This window comes from Astatotilapia calliptera, chromosome 6 (assembly GCF_900246225.1).
Source record: "Astatotilapia calliptera chromosome 6, fAstCal1.2, whole genome shotgun sequence".
Lineage (NCBI taxonomy): Eukaryota > Metazoa > Chordata > Actinopteri > Cichliformes > Cichlidae > Astatotilapia > Astatotilapia calliptera.
The window spans coordinates 40295175-40313326 of record NC_039307.1 but is presented as its reverse complement, the minus strand read 5'-3'; the positions used below and the strand labels follow the sequence as shown (position 1 = coordinate 40313326).

General features: G+C 42.9%; 2 protein-coding genes across 4 annotated transcripts in view; both read left to right on the top strand.

Annotated features, from left to right (window-relative positions):
* The first annotated feature begins 2006 nt into the window (after positions 1–2006).
* Positions 2007–7626, top strand: pold4 (DNA polymerase delta 4, accessory subunit). 2 transcript variants are annotated; one of them, XR_003272712.1, is made up of 5 exons: positions 2007–2122; positions 3421–3556; positions 3858–3935; positions 6608–7119; positions 7416–7467. XR_003272712.1 is itself a non-coding variant. In XM_026172146.1 (5 exons), exons 2-5 carry the CDS (start codon positions 3448–3450, stop codon positions 7438–7440), a joined length of 324 nt encoding a protein of 107 aa, XP_026027931.1. In that variant the 5' UTR covers positions 2008–2122; positions 3421–3447; the 3' UTR covers positions 7441–7626. The 2 variants fall into 2 exon arrangements, 1 of the variants encoding a protein (XP_026027931.1); XM_026172146.1 differs by having other exon boundaries at positions 2008–2122; positions 6608–6719; positions 7416–7626.
* A 419-nt stretch (positions 7627–8045) lies between these two features.
* Positions 8046–18152, top strand: part of LOC113024801 (sarcoplasmic/endoplasmic reticulum calcium ATPase 2) — a 23114-nt gene continuing 13007 nt past the window's right edge. Inside the window, exons 1-6 of one of the 2 annotated variants that reach the window (XM_026172144.1) lie at positions 8046–8387; positions 11246–11365; positions 14088–14105; positions 14215–14297; positions 14552–14656; positions 15954–16092. In XM_026172144.1, the coding sequence (XP_026027929.1) occupies positions 11248–11365; positions 14088–14105; positions 14215–14297; positions 14552–14656; positions 15954–16092 (463 nt within the window). In that variant the 5' untranslated portion in view covers positions 8046–8387; positions 11246–11247. Of the gene's footprint in view, positions 8695–11245; positions 11366–14087; positions 14106–14214; positions 14298–14551; positions 14657–15953; positions 16093–18152 lie in introns of both variants that reach the window. The other variant, XM_026172143.1, reaches the window with a different exon arrangement.

Here is an 18152-nt window from a genome sequence, read left to right as displayed (position 1 = left end):
TACACAAACAATACACATATGCTTTCAATTGTGTAATTTAAGTGATCTAGGTAGCTCTGTTTGTGCTTTAGAATTTGTACATGTTTTGGAGTTTGTATGTGCTTTGTCTCTAGGGGCCACCGCATGTATTCATGTATAAACAATAAAACCACAAGGTTTTTTTTTATTTTTTACATTAGTAATTAGAATTGTATACTGTTGTTGATAATAAATTAATTATAGCAACAAAACAACCCGAAGAGTCGGTTGGGAGCAAGGTTATTAACGTTAACGAAAACTAACGAAATAACGAAAACTAGAAGTGAAAAACATTTTCGTTAACGGAAATAAAAATAAAAACAAAAAAAGGAAAACTAACTAAAACTGTAATGAGTGTTCACAAAACTAACTAAAGTTAACTGAATTTATAGCAAAAATGTGTTTAGTTTTCATTGATGTGTGCGTGTCCTACAATAGTCAAGGGTGAAAATGAAGTTTAGTTTCCAGATTTTTTTCTTGCTGTCTCATTGTGCCAGCAGGTGGCAGCACGTTAGTCGAGTCGTCTGTGTTGCTGCTCCGTCCACGCGCAGAATCATGTCAGGAAAAGTCGGGAGAAAGCGCCAGAGTCCAATTTGGGATTACTTTGAATATGACTGTGTTTTGGATAAAGCAAGTGTCTTGTAGTGGAAAGAGACAAATTATGAGGAACATTTCTAAAGGGAAAAAAATCCCACAAACCTTAAAGTGCACTTGAAAAGCTCACACAAGAAGGCTAACCTAGCTTACCTTGAGAAGGTAAGGGAGCACACTCAACCCTCATCCCCAGAAACAGAAGCTAACCCCAGGCAAGGCAGCGTGATGCATCCCGAGACAACAGGACGGGGACATCTACATAACTGTGTGAGTCAATTGCCTTCAAAAAGTTTATCAATTCACTTGAACCAAAATTACGAACACCCGGTGCTGCAAGAGTTAATAGTCTCATTGGGGCCAAGATATACATTTTATAGTTGCCTGGTATCAATGGTTGTTCATCTGCCTTTATTTATTTATTTAAAGAACCCATAGGTGGGAATGTGAGTTGTCTGTCTCTGCGTGTTAGCCCTGCGACAGACAGGCAACCTGTCCAGGGTGTAGGGTATGGTAGCTGGAATAGTAACATACCCAAGGATAAGCAGAAGAGCATGACTGATATGCTGAAACTGGGATTTTGTTACACTTAATTATTGCAAACACAACTAAAACTATAACTGAAACTAATCAAAACTAAACTGAAACTAAGGATTTTCAAAAAAATAAAAACTAAACTAAACTAGCAAACAATTGGTAAAAACTAATTAAAACTGATATAAAATTGAAAATCTGAAGTCAAAACTAAATAAAAATAAAAACTAATGAAAAATGCAAAAATATTAAAACCCTGGTTGGGAGCAATGTTCCCTCTAAGCTGCGCACGTGCGCAATTGCGCACTGCTGGCACGGTCTCTGCGCACAGAAAATCTGCTTTGCGCACAAGAAAAATCTAACCTGAATTGAAATTAAATTAAAACTTCAATAATTCTGTTTTGCAGTGTTAATCAGTAAGTGACTGGCTGCTCCTGTATGGGATTAGAACGATGCCACCTTATCCCATAGTCCAGCCAATGATGCGATTCACATTCGTATATACGCAGCTAATCAACGTTGTTGACAGGCTATGACAGCGTTCTTATGTGCCGACACCAGTGTTTTAGCTAGCAAAGCGGCCTGGCTGATGTGGATCATACTCATAATACAAGTCAGAGCTTTATATATGTATATGTATATATATATATATATATATATATATATATATATATATATATATATATATATATATAGAGAGAGAGAGAGAGAGAGAGAGAGAGAGAGAGAGCGAGAGAGAGAGAGAGTCGACTCTTTGTAGTGAACTGAGCCGAACGAGCCGGTTCTCTAAATAGATCCGGAATTCCCATCGCTTTAACACACTGATCTGCAGTACGCAGAGCAAACAACAGGTGGCAGCAAAGGAGTGACCCCGGCTCAGTGTAGCGCAGTGACGATGGGAGAAGAAGAAAGTGCTGCAGCCTGAGAGAAGAGAAAGCGCTGATCTGTTTCAAACAGCTGTTATCGCTTAAACAACAAGGTAAGTTCAAAGGACACTCGGGTCTTCCTGCCTCTGTGGGGCTGACAGGGGCCGCCCAAACACACGACGTGTCACAGGAGAAGGCCAGGGTGTACTCTACAGCTCAACATGATTTATTAGGCTAAGTGAAAAGATACAGACCAAAACAAATGTCCATCACAGCGCACGTAAATAAATAGGCTGGGTCACAGAAGGATGTGCGGCTAAAACGTGAAGCTGGACCTTAGATTGACGGTGAAACACGAACGTGTTTTTCACGGCGAACCGTATTTCCTGCGCCCGTGGATGTGGAAAAGTAGGGACACTGTGACTCTTCCGTGTTCTTGAAATCAGTGAAGTGGTCTGAAACTAAACGGAGTGATGTCATCGGCAGGTGGTAGTAAACCTGTAATAGCTGGTCAATGCGTGAGTCCTGTGCGGCGTACCTGTGGTCCCCGTTTCTACTTTTCACAACACGTCACTGCATGGGCGTGACGTCAGAGGCGTTCAAAAACTACACGAGTCATTGTTATGATTATGATTATTATCATTATTGTTCACTTTTTCGGTCGAATTTAGAGGCAAAGGCCAAACTAACGAGCTTGCTTATAATCGCCTTCATGTGTTTTAGAAAAATCAACGGTCGGTTTTGCAGCTTCATGCTAATACAACATGTAAGCTTACATGTGGCATATTACACACGTGAGCCGTGATACACCCACTAACTGTGGGTTAAACCGTTTTATCTTGTGACTCGCTATTACTGCGTAATTATTCCTGATTGAAACAGTGGTAATAAAGAATGAGCTGTTTGCAGGTATAATTATAATCAGTGAGTCCTTACTGACCACTTACAATATAAATATTTACATTTACATAAATTCAGCTATATAGACGTTGGATAGCCAAGAACTGATCAGAGCTTCTACCTCGTGACAGAGATGTTCTTTCTGTCTACAAATAGCTTGATGTCATTCATGAGAGAAACGTTTCACAAATGATGGGCCAAGAACTCGTTTACAACTGCTTAAATACCAACAATCAGCTTTGGAAAAACCTGAAAAGACTTTTAGACACAAAAGGTGAGCGTGATGAGGCAGCAGCTACTAACACGACTCTTAGTTTGTGAATAGATATAGGATTCAGTCATTAGGCTCGAGCGTTTTCTTTTTCATTTGAAGAAAATGTTGCTCGATAGCTGACTGGCAGTTGAACGCGTCACTTTGGCGGCCCTTATCACATCAGGGAGTGATGGTGAGCTCGCAGGAGAGTTTCTTATGTGAAATCTTCCATCTTTTTAACAAAAACCCATTGCACAGGTGTGTTTCTGCTGTGGATCGGTCACCATGACAACCAAGCGCAGACTTATCACGGACTCGTTCAAAGTGGTGAAGAGATCCAGAAAAGGAGGGAAGCGAGAGAAGAGCCCAACTCCTCCTCCTTCCCCACAGAAAGGTGAAGAGCAGCACTCTTTGTGGTGTCACTGTAAACAGATTCCCTGCAAACGCAGCTTTCCATGATTCACAAATAAAAATAGTCATTATGTATCTCATGCTGACCCTCGGTGACCCTCGGTTCATCAGTTTAGTGCTTGCTTACTGCCCTCACATGAACATCTACCTGTCTGTCTAAACATGTCCAAAAACCTGCTGCACGAGTGTTCTATGAAAGTTCCAAATTGCAGATCCATCCAGTATATTTACCCTGATGTTAATGTGAGTGTTGTTGTCACATGACCCTTTCTTCCTGTAAGCAGAGGCTGACCGAGTTAGAGAGGAGGAACTGGAGAAGCTCCGACAGTTTGACCTCGACTGGAGTTTTGGGCCCTGCACAGGTAAGATTCATGCTGTGGTAGATTGAGAAGCAGTCCAGCTCCTTGGAATCGTTAGCTGATCCCATTTATCGCTTCTTGCGCTCTCGCTGCGATCAGCTGGTTTTGATTCGCAGGAGAATAATGGCTCGGCCTGCGGTGGGGGCTGTGTCGATTTGTACTGCACAAAAGGATGAGAGTGCCATGCTACAATGGAGACTGCCCCTGGACAGAATCAGCTGCACCATGGTGTTAACACCTGCACAGACAGGATGCTAACGCTAAGCTAGCCAAGAACCCAGAGTGATGTTAAAGCGGAGTGAAGCCCGGCCCTGTGATGAAGTGAGCCGTCGTCTGCAGCGTTCTACAGTAATGTCGCTGTAATGTCTCTTTGTGCTGCTTTCCAGCTTTGCTTTGTGTTCATACCTAAACACTAAGAGAACGATCACGCGTGTCCTCGTTGGGACAGGGATGTGTGTCGGTGTGTGGGGTAGCCTGTAGGTTTATATTGTTAAATGATGATTATGAGACAGAGTAACATGAAAGTAACGCAGTGAGTAGTGTAACAAATGTCTTTCTCCTGGGTGTAATTAAGTAACGTGCTGCATTACTGTTACGATTCTGGTTAACATGTGCAGTAACTTTTTTACTACGACTCCAACAGCGATCACAACAAAGAGAGGAAACACGTCCAACACTCACACACGTTTGACCTTGCAGCTTGTAATGAATTTGCCTGATTGTAGTGGAGACAATGAGCGATATCGTGGAATCAGACCTTAGTGCTGCAGCATCATGCAACCTGTCAAAAATGCACACTGATGGGCCTAATTAACAGGAAATGACCCCGATCCCCCTTATCTGTTACGCTCGCTGACATACCCCAGTCATCACTATAACAGGGCAGCTGTGGTCAGACGTTTATTTACCTTTATTAAGACCAAAGGTGAAATGATCATTTGGGGCTGATTCCTTTGAACTGTTCCTTTTCCAGGTGGAATGATTACACTGCTTACACCTTTAATGAACTTCAAAACAACAATTGGATATACAAGTTTTCATGGGTGTAACTTTGTGCTGAACATTTGGGGCGGTCAAGAGCTCTGTCTGAATAAATAAATAAATCTGGGTAAATTCCCAGATAATTAAACATGCAGCTATTTTCCTGGTAATAACTGAAATGAGTAAAGAAAATCAACAGCCTATTTATGCAAGATAATTCATCATTTTATTGGGGGGGGTTTGATTGGCTGGGTCTGATTATTGGGGGGGTCATAACCCCCCTAACTCCTCTGGAAATTATTGCCCTGCAAGTTTTCCATTTATTTGGGATTTCAGGTAAAAATATATGGACACCCTGCTAGTATTTGGTTGAATTTCTCTTAGGAAGTCGTACCTCGTCCAGACGCAGTTGGTAGTCATCGTCAGCCTGCTGGCACGATTGTGGCTGGGCATTTTACCACTCTTCTTGGTAGGATTGGTTGAGTTCATTTGAATTGGTTGGTTTTCTGGCACGGAGCTGGGTTTTAAGCGTAGTGTACGAATTTACAGTAGGGTTGAGGTCAGGGCTTTATGTATTCCAAAACAAAGTTGTAATGTGTGTTTGGCACCATTGTACTGTTGGAAGTCCCAGTTGCGTCCAAGTTTCAAGCTGCTGATTTAAGGTGAAGTTAAGAATTTGGAGGTAGTCCAAAAATCCCGTGACTGTGAAGCCTTTCTCCACAAGGCATGTTTTCATGTTGACAGCCACAGATTTCAGTCGAGCTTGAAGATGTTTTGGGATTAGGGCTCATTTCTTGGTCGCCACTCTCTCCACACCAATGTAAATCCTGGTTCACTGTGGACAGACACTGGTGTTTCAGCAGGGCAGGCAGGAATCAGCATGCAGGGAGTTGCACACTATTCATCCACTGCAGTGTGACTGTGTGTCTGTCTGTTGGACAAACCATGAACAAAATGTGAGTTTATGTGACAGGCTCGTGGTAAACGTCTGTATAAGTGGAGCAGAGAGGCCGTATGTGAGACCAGTCCATTTGTTTCTCAACTTAAGCATTTTGGCTGCCACCATGTTGCTTTGATCTAGTGAGATGTAAACAAATTTGGATGAATGGCTTCAAAAAGATGCTTGGTTAACAAAATGCTTGTGTTAAATGTAATCTGTGCTAATTAGACTGGATTCTTGGATTTCAATCACCAAAGTTAAAAACATGGTGGGGAGGTCTACTTCAGGGACTCCATTTTCTGGAGCAGACTCACACAGCAACTACTACCTGTGCCTCCACACCTGCTGATCGAAGCAGCCACGCCTCAACTTCAGTTAATGACGTGACCGCCCGCAGAAGACAACTGCCCCACGAGTCTGTAGGCAGGACCACAGACGTGCACAGACACAGAAACGTGTCCTGAGCTGATCCTCGACTGTGCAAAACATTATAAACAATAAGTACATTTAGATTAAAAAACTGAAAATGTACATTGTGCAAATAGAAAATGGGATGTTCAAGTGCTTTGTGCCATATTAGCACAGCAACGCAGAGTGACCAGAGTGATGTAAGCCGTAGTAATCCTGCTAGGTGTGTGTGTGCTCGCCTGTTGTCCTGATGCTCACTGCACTGCGTTAGTTTTGGGTCCGTTCTTTGCTAGCAGTAAAACAGACTGAAGTGACTGAATGATTCATCCTGATGTGTCTGTGTCAGGTATCAGCAGGCTGCAGAGGTGGGAGAGAGCAAAGCTTCATGGTCTGAACCCACCTGAGGAGATCAGAGACCTGCTGCTACAAACCCACGCCGACCCAGAGTACAACCTGGGGTAACACACACACACACACACCCACACACACACACTTGTATCCCCAGAATATTTGAAAAGACCACAACATGATGGGTCATAAACATTACTGAAGGATGAGTGACAGCCCAGATGTTGACAGCTTAAAGCTGATTTGTGTCAGAAGGGTTCATGAAGCCATCAGGTTCCAGACACATCACCTCGTAACAGACACAAACATAGTGTGCAAATTAAAGGTCACATTGTTTCTTTTGTTAAAAATGTTCTCTTTTTATCTCTAAGGAGATGTAGAGAAGTGCCCCTCAGCTGTAAAAGCCTCTTCATGAGGACAATACCTCAAGAACGAGGTGACGTAGGCTCTGGAGATACACGTGCATCTGCCAAAAATCCCGGATGAGTTCGAATCTCCCTGATCTTCAAAGTCCGTTTCAGCAGTTTTTTGAGAATCACCTAAGATTTTCACATTTATACCATAGACGTATCTGCTAGGAGGCTGGAGGGCAGCACTGGCAGCTGCCAGCATTTTTCATAACATAATATTAATGGATTTGAATAAAAAAGCTTCATTTTGAAGATGTCACATAAAACAAGTTAAACATGATTAAGGTTTTCTTACAAAGCCAATCACTGATGGATGGAACACTTGGAGAACTGTCAAGTGTACTTTCATTGTTTTTGCTCACTGGCTGAGTGACGATTGTGTTCTCTGTCTTTCAGCTTGTGGAGTGGATATCCTCTCTGAGGAGGACACAAACAAACTGCAGTCAAAACCAGGGTTTTTTTACGTCAGCGTTTTATATGAAAAGGAAAAGAGGAAGAAACAAATCTGTACAACAGCAACCATGTTCCAGCGACTAAACCCTGCCGTTGTCTTTGTGTGGTTTAGTAGCTTGTAATATTTTTAATAAACACATTGAACCCAAACTGACTTATTCTTGTCTTATTATGCAAGTTTAATGTTGTTTGTTGAAATAAATAGTGAAAGACACATGAAGGACAAATCAATTCCCTCGGCTTCTTCCATGTGCTCTGTAATCTGACACCTGTTTGCTTCAGGGTTTTTATAACTGCTGGATTTTTAATTCCTGGTCTGAAGAGGATGAGAGGTGAGTAGGGCTAATGGAGCGTCAGTGCTCTGCATACATGTTAGCCCGCCTTCCGTGCCGCCTGATTGGTTTGTTGTTTACTCACACATTCGGTGCTAATTGGCTGTCACTCGAAGAGCTGAGCGACAGCAGTCGCACGACCTGCTGATTGGTGGAGAGGCTCCGGGCTGCCATCAGAGGCGGGGCACTCAGGTTGTAAATCTTTCGGTGGGCGGGACAATGACCGTCTACATGCGTGATCGACTTTATTCCCGGGCCTATGATTGGATTAGCTTCAGCCCGTATATCCAGATCTTTGAGAAATTTGATTTACTAAATGGCTTAAACGTGTTGATATCGTTTGTGCATAACTTGGGAAGCGTTGAAAGTGTCATTTAAACATTAGCTTGTAAAATATTCATTTATATTTTATCACAGACTGTGTCATTTCTTTAGGAGAGGTCTTTACTTTGAAAGATTTTACCGGATGATGTAGTTAGTGAGTGAGAGGCTAGCTTGATAACGGTGGATGCTGTAGCCCGTTTGGCTGTCGGAGCCGCTCTCCTCCTGTACTCAGGAGAACGATAACTACTGTACTGCATAGGTAAACTAACCCTGAATCATATTTAGAGAAGCCTTTAAAAGGCCTCGGTTCACTGGTGTGTTTGTTTTACATACAACCTTTAGCCGCTCGGGAACGACTGGATGCTGTTGCAGTGGAAATCTGTTGACGATGATTTTTCACTCATGAGCGGCTGTCACGTAACTCTGTAGACTGTTGTGATAAGATAAGAGAAAAGGAACAGGCTGTTTAAAAATTACTTCCTGCCACCTTTGTTTGATTGCCGTGAGGAGGTAAAGCCAGAAGGCATGGTGCTGTGATACTCCCGGGGCAGCGGACACACGGACTGGTAAGCAACCTGTTCATCTCCGCAGGATTATCCGTCCAAACGGACGCTAGCTGCCGAGCGTGCTAGCCGCGACTCTGTCGCTCCCTGGCTAACTGCTGCTCTATAGCTCGACAGATTTCAGTGTGCAGTGATTGTTCACAAGTCATTTCATACTATATTATTATAGGCAGTTAATTGTGTTGCCATTACAAATCAGTGCTACATCTCCAATATAACCCAGCATTTAGGCCAGGCTCATCGGGAAAACGGCCAAATATTGAATGCTAAATGTTAACATTAACCAAATGGACAGAAGTGTCTTTATTATAGTGTGTGGTAGTAGAAATCTGTGTGGAATATTATTGGATTATATTTATTATTTTCAGACGGATAGTAGGTGATTATAGAGCAGCAGAAGACAGTAATGATCTAACGCGGGCCTGTGTCAGCCTGGCCTGGAGCGTCTACAACTAATAATATCCTGAGAATAAAGTCTTTGTGACAGGCTGCGCATATGTGCTTTACCATGTTGCACTTCAAAGTTTCCTGATTGTCACAGGCAGCACACAGCATGGTGATGATTAGTGGGCCGGGATGATGGGGACAACAGGCATCCTTTAAATTATTGAAAACCTTCTTGGTGCATTAGATGGTTTGTGTGGAAAAGGCCTCCAATCTTCATCTAATTCAGCCTTAAGTTGTCACACTTGTTAATGGAGTTGGGAAGCCCAAATCCACACAGGGTTCGTGAGAAGACCAGACTCATACAGCAGAAATAAAACAGCATCCAGTGTGATATTTGTTTTAGTGCCAGCTTGTGTCCCATGACCATAATTCCCGTCTCATGGGCTCGTCTGTCTCTGCGGGTTCCAGTTAGCCTGGTTGCTTGGCTGTACGGTACGTCTGATTCCCCAGCCATCTGATGCTGGAACGGTTTCTATTGCCATGCTGTGAAACACTTTGAACCAGCAAGTTTCTTTCAAATGTGGAAAATACGGTAATGCTTTGTTTCCTGGTCTCTGACATGATGTGCTGGACTACAATGGGCATAATAGGCAATCTCTTCATTTTTAAACATTTGTTATTTTAGAACCTAAATCATAAAGCAAATGAACGGTGGCAAACTATTAACATTATTTATAATTGTATAATATTACTGGTTTAATTTAAACATTAAATATGCTAAGTCTTTTTCATCTATAGTCATCTATATGTACCAGTCTGGAAGGCCTACAAAGCCATTTCTGCGCTTTGGGGTTCCAGCGAACCGCAGTGAGAGCCACTATCCACAAATAAAGAAAACCTGGAACAGTGCTGAATCTTCCAAGGAATGGCTGGCCCATCAGGCACGATCTGAAATCGTCGTGTTGGTGTTGTTCCCAGATCATCATGAAAATGTTGTTCCAGGATCAACAAGTGACCAATCAGAATGTTGTGACGTCATACTTTTGCGACTTCGGGAAAAACCGCCGTAAAACAAAAAACTGTACTTAAGCTGCGAGAAACCGCCTCTGTCCGCCGATCAACGGACCCTGACCCTTTAATAAACGCTGAGCAGAATTGATATTGTCCTTGCAACATTGGAATTTCATAAATGCACGAATGGCTTGGCGCGCAAAAGAATAACGTCACAACAATGTGATTGGTCACTTGCAATGTTGAACCTGGAACATTTTCATGATGATCTGGGAACAACACCGATACGACGATATCAGATCATCCGGCCCATCAGAGTTACACTAATAGCATATCAACGACTCAACACAAAAGAACAACATGTAAACTGCTTCCTCACTTACCCTAGTTGAGGTTCATGATTCATCAATAAGACAGAGAGCAAACGTTGCATCTGTGGGAGATCTACAGTGGCAGTGATCATTTCGCTCATTCCCAAGACATTTGGGAAAATGTTCTGTGGACTGATGAGACAAACTTTTTACAGGGCTTGCGTTAGTGAAGCTAACACAGCATTTCAGAAAAAGATCATGGTAGCAACAGTCAAACATGGTGGTGCTAGTGTGACGGTCAGGGGCTACTTTGCTACTTCAGGACCTGGCTGAATTCTGACCAGAACCTGAGGGAGAATGTCCATCCATCAGTGTCAGGAAGCCCAAACACACCTGGGCTGTGCAGCAACAGCAAGGCCACCTCTGATGGGACTTGAATTCAATTGCAATGCTTTGGCATGACCTCAAACAGGGTGTTCATGCTGGTTTGAGGCACAGTTCCTCCACAGTGAAGTGAAAAACACATTGATAGTTATTACAAATGCTTGATTTCAGTTCCTGCTGCCAAGGGTGGCACAGAGTTATTAGCTTTAGTGGGCAATTATTTGTCACACAGGGCAGGTAGGTGTAGATAGAGTTTGTCCGTTAACAACAGATATCCTAATCTAACAAACTGTATTTTGTACTTGAACAGTATAACAGTAACATTTGTTTGATGATCTGTAGCAAGTCAGTGTGACGAATATGCAAAAAAATGAGAAAGGAGGCAAATACAACTATGTACAAATAGACTATTGGTGGTAAATGTTTGATACTCTTATTACTGACATCTTCTCTCACCACAGTGATGGATAATGCTCATACTAAGACGGTGGAGGAGGTTTTGGGGTTCTTTGGTGTAAATGAATCTACAGGTCTGAGCTGTGAGCAGCTGAAGAAGAACAGAGAGAGATGGGGACCCAATGGTAAATATGGAAATCATTACTGGCCCTTTGTTTGGTGTTTCATAGTCTGCTGGTACCATGTAGACTTTAGAGAGCCGTATTGTTTCCCTTACATGTCCGACTTTGTGATCTTACAGGTACAGATATAATATTAATTATATTTTTACCATTAATAAATGTTGTGCTCATAAATATACATCAATTATTGTGTAATGATCTCTTCAACAACTTAATGTATTCTCATAAACTTAGAAATAATACATTAAAAACACATAGGAGCAGGTGCTGGTTTGGAAGCAACACTGTTGCCAAGTCACCTTCAATGCAGTGGCCAAGATAGACGTTGTTCTGCCGAATCATCACGACGAGCCGCATCCATAGCACGCCTTATAAGTCACACCAAATCACAACAACTGCTGCATCAAGTCATTTGACCAATTTTACCAATTCTGTCTCCCTTAGGCAGCATCATTAGAAGACATAGCATACATTTACACTGCTATGCAGATGACACCCAGCTCTATCTGTCCATGAAGCCAGATAACACACACCAATCAGAATCAGAATCAGAATCAGAATACTTTATTGATCCCTGGGGGAAATTATTTTTTGTTACAGTGCTCCATTTTAAACCAACATTAAGACAAGACAGACAATACGCTAACTAAGAATAGTACAATATATACATATATACATACATACATACATAAGTCACTTATAAATAAATATTTGGAAAAGAAACATGTGTAGCTGTAGCAGCAAACAGTGTGTTAAGTGGATGCGTTGTACAGGGAGATGGCCACAGGCAGGAATGATTTCCTGTGTCGTTCAGTGGTGCTTTTCGGTAATCTCAGTCTCTCACTGAACGAGCTCCTGTGACTGACCAGCATGTCATGGAGTGGGTGGGAGGTGTTATCCAACATTGTCTTTATCTTGGACAGCATCCGCCTCTCCGACACCACCTTGAGGGAGTCCAGCTCCATCCCCACAACATTGCTGGCCTTACGGATCAGTTTATTAAGTCTGTTGGCATCTGCGACCCTCAGCCTGCTCCCCCAGCATGCAACAGCATAGAGGATCGCACTGGCCACCACAGACTCATAGAAAATCCTCAGCATTTTCTGGCAGATGTTGAAGGACCTCAGTCGCCTCAAAAAATAGAGACGACTCTGGCCCTTCCTGTAAAGTGCTGTGGTGTTTTTAGCCCAGTCCAGTTTATTGTCAATGTGTACTCCAAGGTATTTATAGTCCTCCACAATGTCAACACTGACCCCCTGGATTGAAACAGGGGTCAAGTGTTTCCTGGTCTTCCTGAAGTCCACGATCAGTTCCTTGGTCTTTGCCACGTTGAGCTGCAGATGATTCTGCTCACACACGTGACAAAGGAGTCGACCACAGCCCGGTACTCTGTCTCATCATCCCTGCTGATGCATCCAACCACCGCAGAGTCATCAGAAAACTTCTGAAGAATGAGTTAAACTGCAGGAATGTCTTAAAGACATAAAGACCTGGATGGCCGCTAACTTTCTGCTTCTTAATTCAGATCAAACTGAAGTAGAAAGAGAGCAGATTTCTCCTGTGTCGGGTCCCTGTTAAATCCAGAATTCAAAATCCTGCTTATCACATACAAGGTCTAAAATAATCAGGTCCCACCGTAGCTTAAAAACCTCATAAAAACCTTTCTCTCAGATGGCTGATTTACTTGTTGAATTCAATTCAATTTTAGGTGACAGGTGAAGAGGCCATGCTACTAGCAAGTTGGCTACGAGCTAAGCTAAGCTAGGGACTGAGTACTGTGAATATAATTAGCTGGTGATTCAACAGAGAGTGTGCTTTATTATTTTGGTGCTGGAAGTGTCTGAAGATTGCACTGTGAAATAAGATGTAACACATAAGTGTTTAATTATTGGCCACACAAAACACAACTGTCTGTTGTAACAGGAAGTAAAAATCTAAAGCAGAGAGAGACATGTGACCCAAAGGCTTGGAAATGATTCAGCAACAGCAGCTGATTGTAAGCTAGCATTTTGCCAGTTAATGTTAGGGTTCAGTATCCTGACGTCACAAAAACAGTTTGATTACGTTCTCACATCACATGAGAATGTCCAACAGGCCACCTTAAAGAAAGTCTCACTAACGCGGGGTTAAAGCAGGGGTAGTTGGCTCAGCTCTCAGTGTCGTACATGTGGTCATCAGACAGCGCAGGGTCCTGTTAGTACAGGCAGCTAGCGTCTCCAGCACAGCTGAGTCACTGAAGCTCTCTTAGCTTTGCCATGTAAGTGAATGTTTGCAAAAGCACCCCTGCAAACATCAGGGACACGCACCATCACGCACTGAAGTAACGTGGATGTGTTTCTGGATGTTGTGGTCATTCTCCATTTGAACTGTGAAGCAGTTTTATCTGACACTACCTCTGTGTACTCTACAGACGAGCAGAGCCACACCGTCTCCTTTTCTCCTCCCATCATTCATCAATCAAAAAAACAGGTTTCACGTTCAGTCTTTCTTCATGTAGAGTGCACACGTTGGTTTTCAGCCTCTGTGCATTCACGGAGGCATCTCCTGATTTATTCCTATCGACTTGGTTTTTCGTAACTTGGCTGAATCTCATGAATTCTGCAGGCAGTCACTGTAGCTGTGTCCTTTGTGTTGTGTACAGCAGATGACCCATTTGCTTCATTTTGTTGTCTTTCTTATTCCCTTTGCAAATGACCGACCTCTTTTTTTACTTGTTTGCTTCCAGAGTTACCAGCTGAAGAGGGTGAGTTATCTCCTTCTGCAGTATTTTTCTTTCTGACACCAGGTTTTTCACTCTGTCAGTGCCTCTCAGTCTCAGTCTGCCTCTTCCTCCTCTGCACTGGTCCATGCAGGGAAGTCCCTGTGGGAGCTGGTGGTGGAGCAGTTTGAGGATCTCCTGGTTCGAATCCTGCTGCTGGCTGCATGTATCTCATTCGTAAGGAAACCACAAAGTTCATCATAACCAGTTCCACAGTTAAAGTGCTCATGAATCTTGTTTGTGTGAATAACACAGCATATATCAGGTTAATCATGCTGGTATGCAGAGGCACACTGGCTTTGGTCTGAAGTTATTTTGGGTTTTTGAGTCACAATTTTGCTTTTCCTTCATTCATATAATCTGTTATACACGCAGAGTGTAAATGAAGTGTGTGTAGGCCCTCACCTGTCTGTGGCTTCTCTGTCCACCAGACCCTGGCATGGTTTGAAGAAGGTGAAGGGACGATCACAGCCTTTGTCGAACCTTTCGTCATACTCCTCATCCTCATTGCAAATGCTATCGTGGGTGTATGGCAGGTAAAGCCCGTGTGTGTGTGCACAGCTGATTGTCTCATCAGTATAAGGTCATGTTGGCAACAGTATGACTGAATCTCTAAATGTTGGGATCATATAGCAGACTGCTGTGTAGGTGTTGTGGCAGCTGATGATGTTTTCATTTCTGCCATTTAAGAGAATGTGGCTGCTTACAGTTTGTATATGTGCGTATCTGGGCTGCATGGCCCTGAGTCGCACACTTTAACACTAGGAAACCACCTCCTTCCTCACCAGTTTGGGTTATGTTACTGTGTTACTTCACACACTTAAGGTTACTGCCATTAAAAGGTGACTGTATGACGAGCCTGAGAAAAGCTACTCACTTGAATCTTTCCAAAAATAAACGATGTGTAGCCTGCTGCGCACTGACCTCATTTACTCCACCACATAACCAGCTAAAAACGTGTTCGTGTCACTTCGAGTGATGCTTTTTCCAAACTGTAAATGCCACGCTCTGTGAGAGCTGGTGCACTCGCTAACGTCTGCAGTGGATTATTGCTTATTTGGAAAATGAACTAAAAGCTATAAAACGAAGATGTTATTTGTTCCAAAGCAGTTACACTGTTGCTGTCCACGAGTCGATAGTTCAGGCGCCTTTGCTTTCAGCTGCTCCCCGAGTGGTCTCGCAGCAGATGGATCTGCATGTTTGCTTTGGCACTGATGTGACACCACATGCTCTTCCTGATGTAACCGTCCCCGCTTATCCAGGACTGGGACCAGCAGCAGCAGTTTGTCACCCTGTAAAGCCCTGCTTAGGTCATAATTAGTTGAACTTAATTTGGCTTTTTGGCTTCAATTAATGGATCGAATTAATAATTGATTTGTAGTTAAGACACCGTGCTAATGGTAACACCAGGGCAGTATACTTGTACAGGTTGGATTACTTTCTTCCTGTTCCTGGACGCAGTGTAAAGTACTGCATCATGGTTAAAGCATCTTCCATGTATTACATTTGTATGTGTGTTTGTAACAGAGACATCTGAGCTGAGCGCTCTTTCAGGAGTTTATTAGCACAATTAAAGGTTTGTTGATTAATCCTTTCATAAAAGGTTGGTGGTTCCTGTCACTGATACCTGGGACTTTGAACGGTTTCATTTTCTGCTGTGTTTGTAGGTCAACAGGAAATAACCAACAGAGAACCAAAGACCTAATCACGTTTTGGCTTTCTGTTTCCTGGATTAGGCCTCTGTGTGTGTGTGTGATCTCCTGTCATGTTTGATGCCCACATACCAACATACATGAGCTATGTTGAAAACTGACGTGCCACTGTGTCCTGCAGGAGCGTAATGCAGAGAACGCCATTGAAGCTCTGAAGGAGTACGAGCCAGAGATGGGCAAAGTGTACCGACAGGACAAGAAGAGCGTCCAGAGAGTCAGAGCCCGAGACATTGTTCCTGGAGATATTGTGGAAGTGGCAGGTAAACGAAATCATGAGATTCAAAGATGCATCTGTCAAGATTGTGTCAGGTTCTGCTGTGTGGATGGCAAATTCATCTTATATGAGCCAAATGCAGGATGCAGGAGACAGACATAAGCTTTTAATGCTCATAATACAGAAAATAGAAAAGTCTGAAAACCAAAATCCCCGGAGGAACAGCAGCGAGGATTCAGACAACACACGAGACCACGAGAACTCCAACCTCACCATAAAGAATAATAAAAAACTTAATAAGGAAACCGTAAAGAAGAGACTCCTCTAAACACAGGGGACCAAACTAAAACAGCCCTACAAAGAGTACACAGAGTATTTACTACAGCAAAGACAACCAAGAACAGACACGGTCAAAGAGGAATCAAGGATTCACAAAGACTCTTAGCTCTGGGTCTGAGCCGCCGTTCTGTGGTCCACTGATCCTGGGTCCGGCTGCCTGCAGCAGTGCACGTGACCGCTCCTCTGTTCCTGTGGGAACGTCGCACTTCCTGTGAGCCAAAATGAGTGCATGCTAATAATGTTAGCTCCCATTAAATAGCACCTGAGAGCTTTCTGCTCACCTTCACGAGTCGGTGCATCGTGCTCACTGTCGTGTATCTGAGCCTATAAAGACATGTTAGAGAGCACTGGCTACCAAGCATCATACTGCAGCCTCAAAGCTTTACTGCAGCTACATCAGAATGGATCTTTAGGACTGGGGAGGTGAAAGCATGATTGAAGAGGGAGCCCTGTTGGCAGGCTTACACACTTTTTATAAAGTGGTTTCCTTCTGTTTGTCTCAGGTTTCATATTGTTAAAGCTGAAGTGGCCCAGACTGTGTACGTGTTTGCAGTGCAGTCGAGTGCAGCACTGCAGCGAGGGTGGAAGGACGTCTGTGTTTGAGCTCAGCGCATTTCCACTGCATGATTGTTTTGACATTGTTGAAATAACATTGCAGGATCTTTATTTAAACATTCTGGCCAACGTCTCCAAAGACATGGCTGCCACCTCTGCCCTGTCCTTTAGCTGCTATCGTCATGGAAACCCTTCATGGAAAATATGTGATTGGAATGAACGTCGAAGACAAAAGGCTTCAAATAATGTGACGCAGAGAACAGCAAAGGCTGTGGTTTGATGACACGTTCACTCTCTGCTCTCACACGACATCTGTGAACCGTGTTGGCTCTAGAGCAGGGCGATATGGCCAAAAATATTTATCACGATATATATTTGAAAATTTGCGATAACGATATAACTGACGATATAATTGATGCGAGACAAAATACAACTCCACAACATTACTAGCGCAAAAAGACAACCTTCCATTTATTTTCACTTAAACAAGAAGCTGGTTTTTATGTACATTAAAGCTTTATAAAAATTTAACAGTGCAAATGCAAATTCCTTGCTGAAAGTTTAACCAAAAGGCATTTCCAGTAGAAATGGGCTGACATATCCTGAGCATAACCATGTATAATATCCACTGAAGTTAAAAAGAGTGTGCAGTACGTATTTTTCGGACCATGAGGTGCACAGGATTATAAGGCACATTAAGCGAAACAAAGCAGTCAGATAAATCAAACTTTATTAAACTCATTCTTCTTGCTTCCTCCACTTCTGTACCATTGATTCATTAATGCTGAATTCTCTGGCAGCTGCTCTATTCCCATGTTGTTGCAGTATATTAATGACTAACCTCGTATTGTGGATGGATTATCTCAGTTGTTCTCCTGACTGAAGTTTGGTCCGTTTACAGCATCCTGCCATGCGATTGCATTTGTCTCTAACCATGAAGAACCTTCACGTTAACTTTTATAAGTGGAAAAGTGTTAGCGTTCGTCCTCCAGCTTCACTGTTTATGTTATGCTAACATAGCTGTGTCGCTAGCGATCACGTAGCACATCATTATATACCAGCTAGCCCAACTTCAGTAACCCTACAAACGTCACTGCTGTTTAGTTTCCCGTCTTCATTTATGTTGGAAGTGATAGCAGAGCTGTACGTTTGAATTTTTTCAGAAATCTCTCCGTCAGAACATGCTATATCATGCTTAGGTAACTAGCGAAA

Bases quoted from the DNA above. Each gene is read 5' to 3' on its own strand.
- pold4 (XM_026172146.1), top strand. From the start codon at position 3,448: ATGACAACCAAGCGCAGACTTATCACGGACTCGTTCAAAGTGGTGAAG. The intron at 3,936-6,607 runs GTAAGATTCATG...TGTCTGTGTCAG, and splicing joins GAGTTTTGGGCCCTGCACAG to GTATCAGCAGGCTGCAGAGG. The intron at 6,720-7,415 runs GTAACACACACA...TCTGTCTTTCAG, and splicing joins GACCCAGAGTACAACCTGGG to CTTGTGGAGTGGATATCCTC.